A 19171-nucleotide genomic window follows, 5' to 3' on the forward strand; every position below is an offset into this window, starting at 1 on the left:
AGGGAAAACTTCAATAGGAGCAAGAGGCACGGGCTGTGCGGTGAGGAGCAGCGCTGGCCCGCTCACAAAGCACCGCCGCGACCCGGCACACCGAGCGTTACATACCCGCGCCTTTGAGAGCCAGAAGTTCTGGAGGAGATTCTCCAATGAAATAGCAGCATTTGAAGGATATTTCCCCTTTCTGAGGTCAGGGAAAGGTTCTTTTCTCTTCCTCCCTTCAATCACCAATAAGTGGATTTTACTAAGACCGAACAGTATCTTCAGACGTATGATTTCTGGTGCAATAAGATACAGGTCTTGGCTTTTCAAATGGTCACATTGATTGAGCCGTGATGGCTGCTGCTCTTGAAATGGCTCTTCCAGTTCTTCTCTTTATTGGTCTGCCCTGTAAATGGGCTGTCATATCATTCTTGGGAAAAAATGCTCTTCTGCTGAAATTAGAGTTGATGGTCTTGTGCTTGATTTGGACAGTGCCTTTATCCTCCTCTCCCGAGCACGCTCTGCTAAGAAAACAATCAGGGGGAGGGGAAGAGAGAGGGGGAAACACTTATTTCAGTAACTCGAAGTTACCCCAGAGATTCCCTGGAGTTTGGCTACAATGATTTGCAATTTTTTAAATAAAAACATAGAAAAAGAAACATTGTGAACACACGCATCATCGCAGAGACATGTCACAGAAGCAGAATGACGCTGTTTGAGGAGTCAACAAACCAGTCATTTGGAGATGTTGCAGTCATGATTCCTTCTCATCCACCCTGTCCTAATGCTATCCCGGCTCTAGTGCTATGGCTATGAAGGAAATTAAAACATCTGACCTTACGGCAAGATAAATTCCGCTCGCAGCAATTACACAGGTGAGGAGATGTACCCCGAAGTCATACGACGCCAAGTATCATCCCTATCCGCCTCTTTCCTGCGTTCTGAGTCACAGTGAAAATCTTGATAGTCTGAACATGTTGCACTGTCCTTGTGCTTCATTCCCCAGGGCAGTGGTGGAGTTCTCATCCCTGGAGGGGTTTAAAAGACGTTTTGATGTGGTGCTGAGGGACATGGTTTAGTGGTGACCCAGCAGTGCTGGGTTAACCACTGGACTTGATGCCCTTAAAGGTCTTTTCCAACCAAAATGATTTTGTGATAGATCTGTCCAGTAGACAAGAGTTATTCCTCCTGCCCCACCAAAGAGCTTTGCCATCCAGGTCTTGATTCTTCAGAGAGGTCCTGGCCTCTACCATGAAAACTTGCAAGGACAGTATGTAGAGCTCTACTAAGAACCTCCTACTGCCATGATGTAGAGCTAAAGGGTCTGCAGAAACGAGTACATCTATGGATACTACTTGTGCGGGTCCGTAAGGAGGACAGAAAGTGGAATCTAAATGGACACTGACAGCCTAGCCACAGTAAAATCACACTGGAGGGCATCTATGAACATGTTGCACTGTCCTTGTGCTTCATTCCCCAGGGCAGTGGTGGAGTTCTCATCCCTGGAGGGGTTTAAAAGACGTTTTGATGTGGTGCTGAGGGACATGGTTTAGTGGTGACCCAGCAGTGCTGGGTTAACCACTGGACTTGATGCCCTTAAAGGTCTTTTCCAACCAAAATGATTTTGTGATAGATCTGTCCAGTAGACAAGAGTTATTCCTCCTGCCCCACCAAAGAGCTTTGCCATCCAGGTCTTGATTCTTCAGAGAGGTCCTGGCCTCTACCATGAAAACTTGCAAGGACAGTATGTAGAGCTCTACTAAGAACCTCCTACTGCCATGATGTAGAGCTAAAGGGTCTGCAGAAACGAGTACATCTATGGATACTACTTGTGCGGGTCCGTAAGGAGGACAGAAAGTGGAATCTAAATGGACACTGACAGCCTAGCCACAGTAAAATCACACTGGAGGCCATCTATGTTCCCTAGAGGACTATGACATTGACCAAGGCAACCTTTTGGTCTTGCCTACAAATCCTGTAAAATGGGGAAGACAGTAATTATGAGTCTCCTCATAAGAAATGGCAGGAAGAGATTTGATAATTTTTAGGGCTGATGTCAGCAGCAAGCCCAAATGCCAACCTTGAAATCTGACAGGAGACCTACAAACAGCTGACTCGAGTAGTTGAGCAGCAGGATCTGGCCAGACAGGGCACGTGGTCTTGCGAGTCTGGACTGCACTGTCAGTCACAGAAGTTAGGGCTCGGGAAAATTAAAAATAAAGGGAATGAAAAACCTGTCGTGAACCAAATTCTCATGATATTTCTAAAAATAACCCGGTGAACTAGATCAAGCAGTGTTTGCGCAAGGATTAAGAGCTGTACCAAGGAGCACGACAGCATGCCCCTGAGAAGATGGGAAAAGTCCTTGTGATCACAAATATCCTCCAGATTCATGACAAAAGAAAAGGAGTTGGGTCTATGCTCCCTAGGTGCCATTATAAGCAAAAATAAGGGAAATTCCACGGGTTAACAAAATCTCCCCTCTCAGTTTGACGGCATCTCCACGGAGATCTCTGCAAACCTGATGAAGGCTACTGTACCTGGAAGACTCTTTGCAGCGGTATTACAGACACTTGCTCGAAGCCATCTCTTGGCTGAATATTAACTTTACATAAATTTAATGCTGCATAAGTTAATGCAGGAAATTCCCAAAAGATCCGAGAAAAATTGCATTACTTTTATTGAGTGTCCTAAGGAAAGAAATCGCGGGTGTTTGTTCATCGTGTGCATATTTCCGCTCACAAAATTCCATCTTCAGTCAACTGGGAGAGTCCCAGGGCTTGGTTTTGTCTACGTTTCGGGATGTTTTTTTAATGTTCTTTACTGACCGCTGCCATTTGACATCAGCAACAAATTTACTTCACGTATTTAATTTTTTTTCCTTATGATTCTTTTATTACACCAGCGTAGGTGTGAAGGGAAACCGCTTTCTTCCCTAACAAACCTCCTTCAGTCAAGGTAGTCTTAGATGATGGCCATAAAAGACGAGGCCTTTTTAGGGTGCTGCAGTTCAGTGTTTCCAGCTACAATAATTTTATTATTTTTCTATTAGACTGGTATCTAGTAAAAATATTGGAGGATGAGGCTAAAATAACGGTTTTATTTTGCCTCAGATGCGTGACTCAGGACCACTCTACCCTACAAACTGGAACAAAGGTTACAGGCCTGAAGGATAACGTTTTGCAGCCAGGCTCTTGGACACCAGCGGCTGTTGGTAGCGTTCTTTGAAGCACTTTCAAATCCCACCTGCCCGCCAAGACTTGCATCCCTCTGGAATTCAGGAATAATAACAGGAAAGTATTGCACAGACCTCATGAAGCCACCACTGGTTGTGTTTCTGTGTAAGAATTGGGATTCCCTGTAACCCAGGATTAAAAAAAAAGGGCCTATTTTAACAGTCACCATGTCCATACAAGCGATGTCAGTCTGGGGTATGTCATTAAAATGCCACTGGACGCTTTAGAGGCTGGAGTTATTTCAGCAGCGGAAGCACAAACAGATGCCACAGGCAACCCTAATATGTTCCTCTTAATGGCTCCATTAAGTAAGTTTTTCTGTCCGTTGCTATTATAATAAAATGCAAACATTAATAATAGAGTTTAATTTATCTCGCCGGCTTCTCATGACTTTGGGAAAAGATTTGAACTGAAGATACCAGAATGTGTCAAACTCCTCTGAATTAACAACTCTCTGGGCTTTTCTAACAAGGGGAGAAAAGGACAGATAGAGACATGAGATTACAGACAGGATGAGAAATACGGAGCCCACAGAAGAGAGGGGGAGATAATTATAAGCAAGATAGGAAAGAAAGAGGAGTCAATAAATTCAATTTATGAAAAGCACAGAGTGTGCTCAGCCTGAGCACAAGTGCCCAGGCTCATCGCCGGGAAATCGGATTAGTGGACTTATTTGGTTTTCAATATCTTGGTCTATTCCCTCTAGCAAATTCTCTTCTTTGTTTGTTTCTCGGAGCTGGTGTCAGTTAACTTCTTCATTTCTGAACCTCCGACTCATCCCGCTCCTCTGCCTTCCAACCAAGACGCAGGGCAGGTGATTTTGAAGTATTTTTGAACAGCGTTTAGCAATTATTTCCAAGGAACCGTCCGCCCGGACTTGTGGGCAATCAGCGGGTAGAAATAATTATGATTACAGCTGCAGCACGCGGAGGATGCGCTACAGAGGACTGATGTGGGTGGCTCCTGCTTGCAAATATGTCCCTCATTAAAGGCTTCTCTTTCTCTGTTATGATAAGGGAAACCTCTCTGAATTCTCATCTTGAAGCATGTGTGAAAGAAAATAAGAAACATTTTGGAAACACTTTTAACTACTTGACAGGCTCGGTTGAAGATCTGCGACAAAAAACGGTGCTTGAAAGGGTGTTTAAACCTAGTGCTCATATTTATGCAATTCCCTTTTCCTGCACCTTCTGAACATGAATTAATTCACCCTTATCACGGTCCTCTGAAGAAATTTCTATCAGATACAAACTTCAGTTATAGCTTAAACGTGTAAGTAATTAATTTAATTTTTTTAGTTTAAAAGTGGTATAAAATAATACCATAATAACATAAAATTATAAATATATTGAATTAGTGTTCTAGATGTTCACAGTGAAAATCTACTCCACTACACAACAACCTAATATTATTCACTGGCCTTTTTTTTCTCAAAGGACTCAAACCCACCCATGGTCCAGTACCTGCAGACTGGATTTTGGAATATAAAACTACATGAGAGGAAAATGTAGAGAAAATAATTATAGACACCAATTATTGCTTGCTGTGCTTGGGTGTCCGAGCACGGCTCAACCCTCTTTCCTAATCAATAAAGTGCCAGTAGCTTTACGACAGAAAGCTTCAGGCTGGGACATCAGGAAAAAATGTCACAAGCAGGGAGATCTGGTAGGTGTTGAGGAAATGGAGCAGCTCGGGAGCTTGGTGCATTAACAAGTGGGCAGGAGGACACGGACGATATATCAGAGGCGGTGATTTTGAAAGAGATGGGGTGATCTTGCTGACTTTTATTTTTCATCACATGGATCCTCTTTAAAGTTTTCACTGATGATAACGATGTTCAATATCATGAAGTGATTTTAGAGCTGCCCAGACAGCCACACAAATTGTCCTGCAGTGTTCAGAGCTACAGCTGTTAGATGAATTTGTCTGCGGGCACCACCAATGCAGCCAGGCTGCCTGTGCAAAAAGGAGCATAGTAACTCTGCCATGGAGCTGCTGGAGCAGGGCCAGAGGAGCCCCAGCAATGCCCCCCCGGTGGAACCCTCTGCTGGGAGGAGAGGGCAGAGAGCTGGGGGGGTTCAGGCTGCAGCAGAGGAGGCTGCGGGGAGCCCTGAGCGCAGCCCGTCAGTGCTGCAAGGGGCTGTGCGAGAGCTGGGGAGGGGCTGTTGAGCAGGGGCTGTGGGGACAGGACAAGGGCTGAGGGGTTCCACTGCCAGAGGGAGAGTCAGAGCAGAGAGAAGGGAGAGATTGTTGGTGCTGAGGGTGGGCAGAGCCTGGCGCAGGCTGCCCCGAGAGGTGGCAGCAGCCCCATCGCTGGCCCCATGGCAGGTCAGGTTGGCCCTTGGGGCTCTGAGCCCCCTGCTCTGGGGGCAGATGTCCCTGTTCCCTGCAGGGGCTGGGCTGAGGAACAGCTTTAGTGCTGCCACACAACCATGATCTCCTGCCCTCTTTTACAGAGCACTAGACCACAAGCAGTGTCAACTCCAGCACGATCTTCAGTATTACCGGAGCAAGACTGCACCAGTGTGCTCTGGTAATACTGCACCCAAAGGGTCACCAAGAATGATTTTAGTCAGTGTCTTACTCCTCTTCTCTACAGGCAGAATTAACTCAAGTGAAAATGACTGTCATTACCAAACACCAGATGTGCTTGCTGGGTCTCTGCTAACACATCAGAGCATGCGTGTTCCCATATTCAAATACTAAATCATAGATCTTAGCAGAAATAGAGATTAACAGACATATGTAAACACTTCTTATATCCACTATATACATGGTCTATAAGGACATTTCCAACTGGCTTAAGAACACAACTGAGGTCAACACACACGTCTCTGTACTTGAAAGATGCAAGCTGGTTAAAAAGAATAATATTTAGAAAACCCATCATTATTTCAGTGGCAGTGTTTCTACCTCACCTGTTTGGCATGGTTGACACAATGCAGGTACTGGCTGGCCAGGGCAAAGCAGCTGAGGGTCTCCTGAGCGTGTTGCCGATAACATTGCAGAATTTTGTCTTGCAGATCGGCGCAGACTGGCTGAGTCTCGTATCGCCTGGGGAAAGCAAAAAGAGCTTTTTGGCTTCCTATTCAAAAAGATTTCAGAAAAGGTGTAACTTCCACATTTTTTTTTAAGAATTAAATAATAGAAGTGAAGTAAAACACTTTAAAGTTCTCAAGAAAGGCTGTTTCTAGAGCCAGCTGGGTTATAAAGTGGGCAACATCAACGTGAGCTGCAGAAGTTTGGCTATTAGGACCACAAGTGTCCTCCCCATCCAGCACTGGCAGAGAAAATGAACCTCCAGCCTCTGAGGAGCACTTGTCTTTACCTGAAGATCCCAGCCATGATGAAGCACATCTGATCTCACCCACATGAGTAAAACAGTCACTGAGCCGCAGGAAAGCTCCATCGCTCTAGAGCCCCATGACCATATAATCTTGCTACTTACTAGATACTGCTCCTGCGTAACAGGGAAATCACCCGCTGGGCCAACCTCGAGCGCGTACAGACCCTGCTACCATCAGCAAACTGCACTACCTACTCTTGCTGATCTGTTTCTGGCACATCCTCCTTCCCACCACCTCGATCCTAATCCTCACGCCAGATGTACAAGTTATTTAGGAATTTTGTCTGCTTTCTCCACTGTGTGGATTCACTGCTCTTGCCATCGTTTTGGCTGGTGCAACACGCTTTCTGCCTTCAGCGAAGCCAGAGGAAGGGGAGCTTCTTTGGTCCATCCTGTAAAATCCAATCTCTTGGACAAAGATCTTGTCCTTTGCACCCATGTGTAAAATGCTGTCCACACTGACAGGGCCCCAGCATTAAAGTGGGAATACAATACTCTCCTATTTCAAAAGTAAGGGGGTTGGTGAAGCATTTCAGAGACAAAATGTCCATTGACATTTTAAGTGAACTAGAGGTTTACTTTCCAAACCCTTTTTACAGTACTCATTTCTATAAGAGACAATCAAACCACAGGTAAACCCCTTTCACACCAAAGATAAAATATTTCAACAGTAGAAAAAAAACACATGAAAATTTAGAAAAGAGTTTCCAGATCATATACCTCAAAAACAACCATTTGCTTTACGCGGGTAAGCTGTAAACTTAACACATCCTCCCATGCACCCCCTCCAGGAACACCTGAGAGCAGCTGCTCTAACATCCATTCCAGCCCACGGCATTTTTAGTTCATTAAGGCTGTAAAAAACCCCCCGGGACTCATCAGCCACAGCATCCTCAGATGGATATTCTTATTTGGCCGACTGGCCCAGGCAGATCTCTGTTTTACTGCAGCACGAAAGCGAAACGTGATGTACACCACCGTTCCTTGGGGGAATCGTCTTCTTGGCAATCGCTCACGACGTAGCACCAAAAAAAGAGGGACGTTAAGTCACCTTGATTTTACAGTATGTGCCTATAGAAAACATCCCTCTTACTCTGTTCATTCATTACCGCACATCTGTGAAATGCCTCAAACAGAATGGAAACGCAGTCCCAGGTGCTGCCACGCTTTATGATCGGCAAGTTCAAACTCCTGTAGCCTCTTACAGATGAGGATTTTCCCTTAATCCCCCCTCTGCTGACATCAGCAAGCACTTCAAAAGCGGGTCAGGCATCAAAACGTAGAACCATAAACTGCAGCATGCCGACTGACGATGGCGCAGTCTGTATCGGGATGGAGACACGAGGAAGCACCTCTCTGTAGACCTAAGACACACGGCGGTGGCGATTTAGGTCCAACTAAACCAGAGCGCATTTTAAATACCTGAAAGCCTGGTCTGGATTGATAAACCAATACGATAGACCATGAGTTAACAACAAATACACATGGTAAACGCAGCTGTGCCTTTAGCACAAGTGATTTTACAGCGATTTCTTCAAGGTGAAGAGCGAAGGAAATGGGCTGCCATACTTTCTGTACGTGTATTTAAAGCTGCTTCAGCTCTAAGGCACATAAGGAGCTTTTCTGACTGCCTTCCCCCCTGAACCTCATCATTAGTGACCGTTCAAAGTCCACATATTATTCCTTATTGGAATTTTTCAAGGGCTTCTTTACATCGCTGACCACATCGAAGCCCCATAAAACACGTCGTCTCCGGCCCCACAGTAACTTGTTTTCACACTGTGACTCTCCAGTGGTGATTTTTCAAACCGTGCTCTCAGCCATTGCTTCTCCTTCCAGGCACTGCAGACTCGACGCAGGTCAATGGGAACGGGGCCCCTTCCTTCAAGCCAACAGAGTCCATTTTCGTGGATTAATCTGTTGAAGGAGCGCACCGTCTCCGTATTGATCTGCTGTGCTTGTTACGCTGCCCTAATGCACTATTTGCACTTTTGGGAAAACACTAACCGAGGTTATTGCCTAACATTAGCTGGCCAGAAACCACGTGCAGCAGGATCTCCCGTTCAGGAAACAAGGTTGCGTCGTGCGTCATGGTAACCCCACCAAAGGGCTTGCGATTGATTTCTGTTTGGTGATGGATGACGGGGCAGCCAAGACCGAGGAAACTCCTCCAAAGGGAAACGAAATACCTCCCTAACAGAGAACTTCTCTGAAGTGCCTATAAATAAGGGTCCTTTTACAGAAGCACTTAAGGGTTTGTGGGGCTTGACTGAAGAAAAAGCTTGTAAGAAAAGATGAAACTGTGTAAACCTGTAATTATGTGGAATCTAGAGTCAAAATGTGGAGGCTTAAATACCTGAATGGATAAAACGACCTGGTCTGGTCCCACAGCTGACCCTCCTTTGAGCAGGAGCCCCTTTCCCTGAACTATTCCACGTCGTGAGAGAGGTCGGTCTGTATTTTGGGACACGTCGCAGGGAAAGTGTCCTAGCGCTATCTTTTTTTTTTAATCACTTGGGAAATTCACACCTAAACTGAAGGAAAAAACCACACCATAGGAGTGAACCAGGACTGCCGGGGAACCCTGACAGATCTCCATCTCCATTCAGCGCAACTCAACAACTGCTTTACAGAACCAACTCACACGAAATCTAAAACGCCTTTCGCAGCAAAAGTCAATACGAGCAGCAGCCTGATCTGTGCCGTGCGCCACCCGGCACGCCAGCAACGACGTGGTTTTATTAAGTTTACAATTACTTGATCTGCTTTCGCGTTCCCAGCTGCTCCTCAAGCACCTCACGCGCCAGCAGAGTATTTCTATGTGGAACAAACCTGCGAGGGAGCTGCGCACCCACCTTTTCCATCAAGCTGATGCACTGCAATTTCATAAAGGAAAGGGGATGAGGACACAAAAGAAAACGAGGGAGAGGTTTCAAAAGAAATATCCTATGCGAAAGCATGAAGAGAAAATTTAATGAAGGTAATTTTGTACTCGTCGAGCCTCTCTCAAAGAGCATAGCTTATCGTCCTCCTGGGGGCACCCAGAAAGGAGCCCCTTCATGGCATTCAAACAAAATGTCGACTAAAGAGGAAATTTGAAATCACCCTGGTAAGCTTTACAAGTTTTGTGATAGAACTGACATTCTGACTGAAGGAATCTGAATCGCTGATGAGTTTCCCGCTGTGCAGGTATCTGGCAGAATCCCACCAGATCAGGACTTCAGGCAATTGTCATAAAATACAAGGAAAAAAAAAATAGCAACAGAAAACCAGCCTGCGTGACAAAAAAATAGTGCCATTAGCTGGCCAGAAGTATCCAGGGCTTCATTTTATTCCTCATTAAAATGCTGACACCTATCAAAAGCATCAGTTTTTATTTGCGTAACCCTCGGCATCTAAGGCTACCTCTGCACTACTAAATAAACCAGACCAGAGATGCTCCTCGGGGTCCGAGGCCAGGCAGCACGATACAGCACAACCCGCATCTCCTCAGTGTCAAATCCTGCCTTCCCCTCCAAACCACATCCATGTCCAAGCCGCGAACCGGAGAAGGTTCCCAGCATGTGCTGCTCCTCCAGCCATGGCCGGGGTTGTCCAGGGAAGTGTTGCCTCCAGAACAAACCCCTGTAACAGAATGTGCTCCCAATTAGAGCCAACGCACCAGCACGGGAGAGCGCTGGAGACAGCGTCCTGACCTGTTTTATTTACTTCCACTGATGTAGGAGAGAAGCCACGCTGTGACCAGACCCCAGCTGCACTAGGCAGCACGCAGAAGAAAAAAGAAAAAGGAGGATATTTTTTTTCTCAACGTGATTATAATGCACCCAAAACCAAGAAACAACAAATTGAGCAGCCTGGTCTAGTGGAAGGTGTCCCTGCCCACGGCAGGGGGTAGGAACTAGATGGTCTTTAAGGTCCCTTCCAACCCAAACCACTCTATGATGGTGAAACAAAAGGAAACTGAGGCAATCTGTACTCTCACAACAGGCAGCTCACTAAGCATAGCAGCAGCCTAATTGTTTTCAAGTGCTTTATGAGCAACCAAGAGCATTTTTAGAGGGGTTTGAGGGAAGTTAATCAATTAACATTGTCTACATCTAGTAGAAATGCCTTTTGAGAAACAGCAAAACTCGGTGCTAGCCTGAAAACAGGACGAGTGAGGGATGGAAGGTGTCACGAGTGGTTCAGACAGAAAGCAAATCGGGAATTGGAAACAGCAGGGGAGCAGAAATGGGACACGCAGGGCTTCAAAAGCAAAGACATGTGACTTGCATGGGAGAACATTGATGGGGAAGCCAGTGGCAGGATGAAAGGAGATGATGTGAACTGGGGGTAGCACTGCTTTCAAGAGACATCATCAGGGCAAGACTGCACTTCGCATAGCCGGGGGAAAACAAAAATAATGAAAAAAAAATGATGTGGAAACTGGTAGCCTCAGTAGTGATGGATTTAGCTGAGCAGATGGACAAGAGAAGCCATGTTTGAGATATTCTGCACAGAGTCCGCAAGAGCGAAACGAAAGCCTAGCTGAGAAGACCTAGAAGGAAGGTCAGCTCGTAGATGAAGTCTAAGTGACAACTCTGAAACAGCAGCAAGACAGTGGTGTTTCCCACTGTGACACGGAAAGGTGGTGGTGCAGGCGATACCTCATCCAAAAAGAGCCGCTTCCAACCGCGTCGCTGCTGAGTGCACCTGCAGGACTTGTTTATAGCAACAAAAAGAGCTGGAAAATAAAAAACGGGGGAAAAAAGACAAGAGGGCACACGGTAATGAAGGTCCTTACTGCTGCACCACTATTTTCAGGTTTTAAATTAATTTACTCTTCATATTCAATTATTTTTAAAAATTGTCTTTGCACATTAAGTAGGTGATGACTTGAAAGTACATTATGAAACATGCAAAGCACAAACCAAATGGTTATGTTCTTCTAAAAACCAGCTGGAAGTGATGCCACAGATCTGATTTCTGACTATCTACAACTGATGTTACGAAGCAGTAATCAAACCGTGCCCACACACAGCCCTCAAAATTACCGCGTGGGAAGTGCTGCCGGCAAAAGATCAAGGACTGTGGAGTTGATTCTTGCTTTTATTTACACTTGACTAAATAGTGTGAATTTCCAAAAGGCGTAAAAGAAAGAAACTGCCTAATGAGTCTGTGATGAAATGGTGGATGAGAACCACAGCTGTTTCTGCTCTACAACTGAGAACGTGAAGAGTCTGTGGTAATGCTCAGTAACTTACTTGTGCAGAAGCTGGAATACAGAATCACAGGACTGTTTTGGCTGGAAGAGACCTTTCAGCTCCCCCCGTTCCCCAGCACTGCCAGGTCCCCCCTGCCCCCTGTCCCTCAGCAGCACCTCCACACGGCTGGGAAACCCCTCCAGGGATGGGGGCTCCACCACTGCCCTGGGCAGCCTGCGACACGCCTGCACAACCCTCTCTGTAAAGAATTTTTTCCTGATATCTTCCCTAAATCTCCCCTGGTGCAACTTGAGGCTGTTTCCTCTCATCCTGTCACTTGTTATATGGGAGGAGAACGACCCCCACCTCGCTCCAAGCTCCTGTCAGGGAGTTCTCAAGAGTGATGAGGACACCCCTCGGTCTCTTCTTCTCCAGACTAAACCCCCTTCTGCAACCTCAGCCGCTCCTCACAGGACTTGTTCTCCTACACACATTACTCCACCCTCTGATACCCGTCACTGTTGGGCTACTAGTGATCAAGTCCTGTGTTAATATTGTCCATGTTATTTTTAGATTCTTGCACCTAAAATCCCTGACTAAAACACAGGCGAAAGTTTGTCGTCCTCTCATTTTTGTCTTCTCTTACTCAGCTTTCTTAAGAGCAAATAAAAATCTATTTCCAGCATTCCGACCTTTGAAATTTAGGGATGGAGATGAGGAGGAAGGACTCACTCCAGCATATTCACACGCATGCACTGCTTGAAGACAGACGTTTCATTACATCTAGAGAGTACTAAGTCAAGTTCAACAGGTTGACAAAAACGTGGTTTAATGATGAAGACTGGCATGTAGGACTACGGACCTTCTCAGATGCTGCTTCTTCACCTAGTGAATGATTCCCACCTGGTAAAACACTGGTATGTTGGTAGGGTACTGGTTCAGCTCTTAGCGGAAGGGAAGTAGAAACCATTCCTTGTAGTGCAACGACTTATTTACTGCACACAGGGAGGGAAGAGCACCTTGAACATTGACAGAACTTATGATCTCAAACCTGGAAAGGACATAAATACGAGCAGAACTTCAAGAAGTGAGTAATTCTGTATTTATGTGTGCAATTCTTAAACCCCTCCTTGGGCTGGGACTTAAAATGGGAAGACATTAGGATGAGGATTAGAGAAAGCTTTCCTGGCTGTGAATCCTAATTAGACCGATTAACTAGTTGCCAAGGTTGCGACTAGTTGCATTACAAACAAAAATACAACGTTTGGCTCAGGAAAGTCCCACTCTGCTACTTGTTTGAAGGTAGAACGGTATCACTACACCTCCCCCCGGTTTTTACAGCGTTCCTTAAATACCCACCGCTAGCTGTTGCCCGGCAATCTAGGGGGGGCTCTGACCTGACCTGCTTATACTCCTAACAGCTTGACGAGCAAGTCCTCAGATGAACACACACAAGACTGCCATCAACCCCGACAGCCAGAATTAGATTGAATACTTTTGTATAAATTGATATGAATTGATTTTTACTACTCCAAACCACTATTTGCCTACAAAATTCCCCTCTCTGAAAGAAAAAAAACAAACCTAAAACCCCCTTAAAATAGAAACTACACCAACATACTATTATACAAATGTACCTCACACACAGCTGGTCCTTGCAGCTGCAGAGGGAACCACATGCTGGAATTCCCCAGATTTAGGAGGCACAATTCTTTCTTTAGCTTAAGGAAGGGTCTTTGTTGAACACCAGGATACTAAACTAAGCAGTCACATGGATGATAAAGATACAAGTTCTGGACTTCTAACAGGGGCTTGCACGCCTCTGCAGCGTAGAAAAGATCACATGGCAACTCCAATCTTTAATCAGAAGAAACTCTGCAAGGAGCAGTTGTACCTGCACGGGATGTACGGGGTCCATGTAATGCACCTATAGACTTTAAAAAGAACTTCTGGGTCTCGCACTGATCAAAACCAGTTCCTAAATTTATCCATTTAAGAGACAAAGAACAATCACCTCAGATATTCATAAGTCTGTCCAACCACTGGACAGAAGAAACCCCAAATTAACCTCACCACGAGAGTCTCACCAGTTCAGTCTGAACTGAGCAAACCCTTCCACGTCTACGTGATCAGCATCTCAGCGCTTCCATTTCAAGCCTCATAATGTAAATTCAGATCACAAATTATTTTTAGAGTTCACATGTGGCATCACTTCAGCTGTCTCATTACTCCACCCCAGGAGTTAGTTAATGAAGATGGGCAAGATCCCACCACCTCGCCTGTCTACGGCAGATATCTCCACAGCAAGATCACCACGGCAAACGCCACCAGTGGGGCCATTTCTTACTGTTAGGACTTTTGGGGGGGCTTTTGGGCACTATGGAGGTTTAAGCAGCAGCCAGGGAATCATTGCTCTCCTCAGCTCTAGCCAGAACTCACGATAACGTAGATGTAGTCTTTGAGAACTGTAATTGATCCTTTGGTTGATGTTTCTCATGGAAGTGGCTGATGCCAGTGGTTTGAACCATTGCTGTTCCCGGACTATGTGCGTATGGAACTAGCATGACATGTGATGTAAAAACTACATTATCATCTTTTTAAAGGAAAACTTAATTTTGCAACATTTTGAAACCCGCTTCTGCATGAAGGTGGCAAAAACATACAATATTATCCACTTCAAAGGATATTTTATCCATTTTAATTTTATTCCTGTCTCTGCATTACGTTTTCCACAGTAACGTTACATCCCTGTGTGTATAAAACACATACACACACACAAAAAAAATATAGATAGACCTAAACAAAGACAGAAAGCCTGGGAGAGCGGCGCTAACCAAACACACGACAGCACACCACGGTGTAGATTTACTCCTGCCACTTATTTCCCAAGTGCAATACAAGCTGCTTCAGGCTTTGTAAACACGTGAGTTACACAATCATCCCAAAATCGTGGCGGTAAAATCTTCACAGCATCTTACTCTACTCCACTAAAAAAACATCTTTCCCTCTATACAGGTGCTATATAACGTGTTTTCATAAGGAGACACATTGCTCATCCATAGCAAAGGTCAACTACTGCACTCGATGCGAAGCACCACAAGACAATAAACCCGTGGCTCATTATTATCCAAACATTACTCTCTAGAGCAATATATGTTTAACTATTTTCTTCAGCCATAAAAGGCCCCAAAGCCTGTTACTGACCACAAAAAATATGAGATATTATGAGTTGAAGTAGCGTACAGAAAAAGCAATCAACAGTTGAACACTTCAAGCATCACTGCTCCCGTGGGTGATGATTACTTGAGGGAACTGAAGGTTGCAATCTTAAGACATAGTAGAATAAACGCCAATTTTTCATTTGGGCGTGAAGGAATTTAACAAAAGAGACTCAGATTCACCCTGATAAGCTACAAAGGCTACGGGCACTTCCCCAGGTCTTGTACCGGGCTGTGGCGAGCCGCCCTTCTCATAAAATATCATCAGCCGGGCTGCAACAACAATAACGTGTTGGCAAACACCCGCACAGAGTAATATTGTCCCTGCAAAGACGCTGGTGGTAAGTGGGTGCTGGACCTTGCTGTCATCTATCTTAGTTTTACTGTGCTCGTAGAACGTCTTACAGAAATATTAAAACAACACCCTCCACAGGGTGGAGGGAAAATGCACCTCTCGCTGAGAGCGACCGGTGAACTGAACGTAGAGGGACGAGTTGTAAAGCACAACAGCCACTTACCTTCATCATTTTTCATGATTTTTAAATAATTGTACACGTCATGGTTTTTCACTGCCTATTGGTGAGTTGGACATGGTGGTACCTGCAACGCAGTTTAAGACGAGGAGGTAGAGGGTATTGCGGACAAACATCATCGCCAGCTCACCGAGACCTCCCAGAGGTCTCTCCTTCCGCACTGGTTGTGTGCCGACAGCGTTAATTAGCCACTGGCTTCTTTAACAGAACCTCAGCCTGACCCAAGAAAGTCATTCTGATGCCTTGTGGTGTATAACTTAGCACAAACAGTTTTTAAGTTGCTTTTTTTTTTTTTTTTTTTTGCCAAGGCCTCCAGGTGGTTTGGTAGTGGAGTGCTTTTAAGTTCAAGTATCTCAACTTTGACAAACTTTAGATCAACCGCTAGAATTTTTCCCAGTTAGGTCATGCCCCTTGATTTCAACTGGTTCTCACTAAAGTTTTCCTGCTAATTGCTGCTAACTGAAGAATTTGACTCGCTGCCGCTGCGGCACATCTCGTTACAAAGGATAGTACTAGGCAGAGAGAAAGAAAATCATCCTCCTTGCCATCTGGAGATGAAAACTGGTGATCTTTGCCATCACGCTGGGGATTTTGGTTTTGTTTTTAAGGGGTCTGAATATAACCCGGGCTGAACTAACCCTAACAGTATTTAGGGCAAAATACTTCAGTGATGTATTGGAAATTGTAACAGAAATAGCATTTTTCTCTAAAGTCCTTTCCTCCGCCTCCTTCTAGTAGCACTTCTGCAAGTAGGTAAAGTTTAAATGACCTCCTTCATTTCATGGCACAAACAAAAAAGGTCTCCTTAGGGGGTACTGCCTACAGAAACTGCAGGATTTCACCCTGCTCTTAGTGGGAAAGGTGAGTCCTCTTTCAAGCTAACACAGCAGCGAGTGCGAGCGCCTCACCAAAGGGCCAGAGAGCCGAGAGAGACAATAATGAACATAATGATAGTTAGTTATTGTTTGGGCTCCTTACGGCCCTATTTTATAAGGCTCCTGCCAGCGGAGCTATTTTACGTGATGTCTTTTTCATGCAGCAACCTTTTCATAAATCAAAGCGAAAGCAATACGAGGCAGTTTCTCCTGCAGCCTGTTTGACAATAAAAGTTAACACTGAACCCTGGCTGTTATCAATCTTCATAAATGTGTCCATGTACAGCAAGCCGGGTCCGTATCACACCGCGTCTCTTCCTAACGCATGCAGAGGAGCAACCCAGTGGCTTAATGGATCTCCTAAATGGCCTGAAACTGGGACCTGTGTTAAGTGGCAAGGAAAGGTTTGAAGGAATATCTGCTTTTTCTCTTTGCTTTCAGCGCACGGTAAGATGATTACGCTTTACAGTGGGTCTAGCTTGAGAAATGAGTATTGTACTGCAATAGGAATTTTTACAGACAAAATAGAGACTCCGGGAAACTGCGTATCACGTTCAAGAAGCTATAGTAAGAAGTATAAATCATCAGAATGTCAGCAGTTGCTTTCAGCAGAGACCTACGTGACGAAGGATTTTTATAGTCAAGCACTGAACTCAACACCTGGTAGAATGAACAGACCTAGTTCCGTAGCGCACACATCCTCTTCAGGAGGAGAAGGGGGAATGCCTGATCTGTACTAATTTGGTTATTATCTGAAAATAATTAGTTTACGATGCATATCCAGAACAACAGGGTGATGGGGCGCTTTGACCTCGACACAGCTGTACCGCAAGGATCCAAAAAGCAGCAGTGACTTTATCTGCCTAAATACATGGTTTAGCAGGTACTGAGGAACCTAAAGACAACTTCTGCCCCAGGCAGTGCCATGCTGCGCCACCGGAGAGGGGTAGCAAGTCTGCAGGTTTACAATACAGAGAACTGGGATAAAGCCATTACATAGACCAGCTTTATCCTCAATCAATTCTCTGGAAGAGCCACCAAAACCTCTTCTGGAGACTGTTCAGAAGAATATCCACAATTTCTCTACCTAAAGGAGCCAAAACATTTAGTAGAGAAGAGCTGGTGAACCGGACACTTTTAACACTGAACTTACCTGTAAAGAAGTTGGTTTTAAAATCTCCACTGACCGCATCTTTTTCTTGAGAGGGGTTATAACGATTTCTCGGCCAAAGTACGGTGTCTAGTCAAGGCAAAGGGAAAAGCATCTCCGCGAAGGAAGCGGAGGGACCGCATTTCACCAGCCCGGGCAGGAGCCCGATTCCACTAACAGCTAGGCAGGGCAGACAGACGGTCTGTTACACACGGATCTATACAGCCTGTCTCGCAAAACCTTTCGATCCTGATCTGCTGCTTCCAGTAATGCACAGGGCACAGCGCAGCACTGGCTGCGCAGTATTATCCCTCTTAACACACCCTTGACAGGGGAGCCCATCTTTATAAAGTTTATAGCCGCCGCCACGGCACTCGAGTGGTCGCCCTAAAGATGCACTTTTATCTGTTTTATCTGTTTTGTTCGGTTCCTTTCCCCAGGCTCAAACGTGCGCTTTATACGTTTCAGGACCACACTATGACTTTCTATTGCAGGCAGGGAAATGGAAAGGCAGAGAACAGCGCAAGAGAGGGCACACTCAGCATTTATTTCTTACAAAACATTGCCAAGATTTCCAATTTCAGTTATAGATCCTCTACAAGCCAAAATGTTCCAAAATGCCAAAGCAAACTGAAAATATTTGGGAAATTCCCTCTTCAAGCACAGCAGGAGGAGTTTTCATTTGTAAAAGAATGAAGTTCATGCTCAATAAAATCTGAAAGTGTGTTTATCAGATTCTGTAAATGCCTTTAAAGAATTGGTTAGGCCATTTCATGACCAATATCTGCATTTTCTCCTAGAGATATCAGGACTCATGCTTTGCAGATGCAGTGATAACCACAGACAGAATCAAAAACCGTTTGGAAAATAATTTAGAATTTGCGTTGAGAATAACAGGGCCAATTTAAAGAAACTACAGCAAGAACGTAACAAAAAAACCTCTTGTAAAGGACGTGCATTAAATATAGGCAGAGTATTTCAAGAGAAATAAATAAAACTTGAATTTTCTGCTAGGGAGTTGGACTGTCTTCTTGGACCTGAGTACTTCCATCTGCCATGGCTAACCCTTAGCTCCACCGCTCCCGTGGCACCGAAACGTCTAGAAGTTCATTTCCTACCAGCCATTAGATTAGAGCCCTGTCACAATCAGGGGTTTGCAGTCTGTGGATCGAGCTTCAGTCTCCTACAACAAGGCGGTTGTACTACCCTGTGCAAAGTGTGTGTACAGTCACACGGGCTGGTCTGTGAGCAGCAGCGGAGCGACATTTTGATCAATTAACTGACTTAGACCGTTGTGTTTAGGGATGTCCATTGGAAAAGCTTCCTGGAAATTTCAAGCTAAAAAGAGAAAGAAATTTTTTTTCAAGACTTGTATCTTCTGGGAAATAACTTCAAAATTATCATAGGCAACTCCTGTCTAAACTGCAGTTATCAAAGTCACAGAATCAGACTGGTTTGGGGTGAAGGGACCTTCCAAGCTCCTCCAGCCCAACCCCTGCAGGGAGCAGGGACATCTGCCCCCAGAGCAGGGGGCTCAGAGCCCCCAGGGCCAACCTGACCTGCCATGGGGCCAGTGATGGGGCTGCTGCCACCTCTCGGGGAAGCCTGCGCCAGGCTCTGCCCACCCTCAGCAGCAACAATCTCTCCCTTC

The 19171-nt window shown here is 45.2% G+C and overlaps 1 protein-coding gene across 1 annotated transcript in view; it reads right to left on the bottom strand.

Moving 5' to 3' along the window:
• Positions 1-36: 36 nt before the first annotated feature.
• Positions 37-19171, bottom strand: part of LOC104488868 (MICOS complex subunit Mic19-like) — a gene marked incomplete at its 5' end in the record, with an annotated part of 30216 nt that continues 11081 nt past the window's right edge. The window contains 2 exons of the mRNA XM_010130962.1: positions 37-500; positions 6134-6269. Of these exons, the coding sequence (XP_010129264.1) occupies positions 477-500; positions 6134-6269 (160 nt within the window). The remainder of the gene's footprint in view (positions 501-6133; positions 6270-19171) is intronic.

Source organism: Buceros rhinoceros, unplaced genomic scaffold (genome assembly GCF_000710305.1).
Source record: "Buceros rhinoceros silvestris isolate BGI_N320 unplaced genomic scaffold, ASM71030v1 scaffold3212, whole genome shotgun sequence".
Classification (NCBI taxonomy): Eukaryota; Metazoa; Chordata; class Aves; order Bucerotiformes; family Bucerotidae; genus Buceros; species Buceros rhinoceros.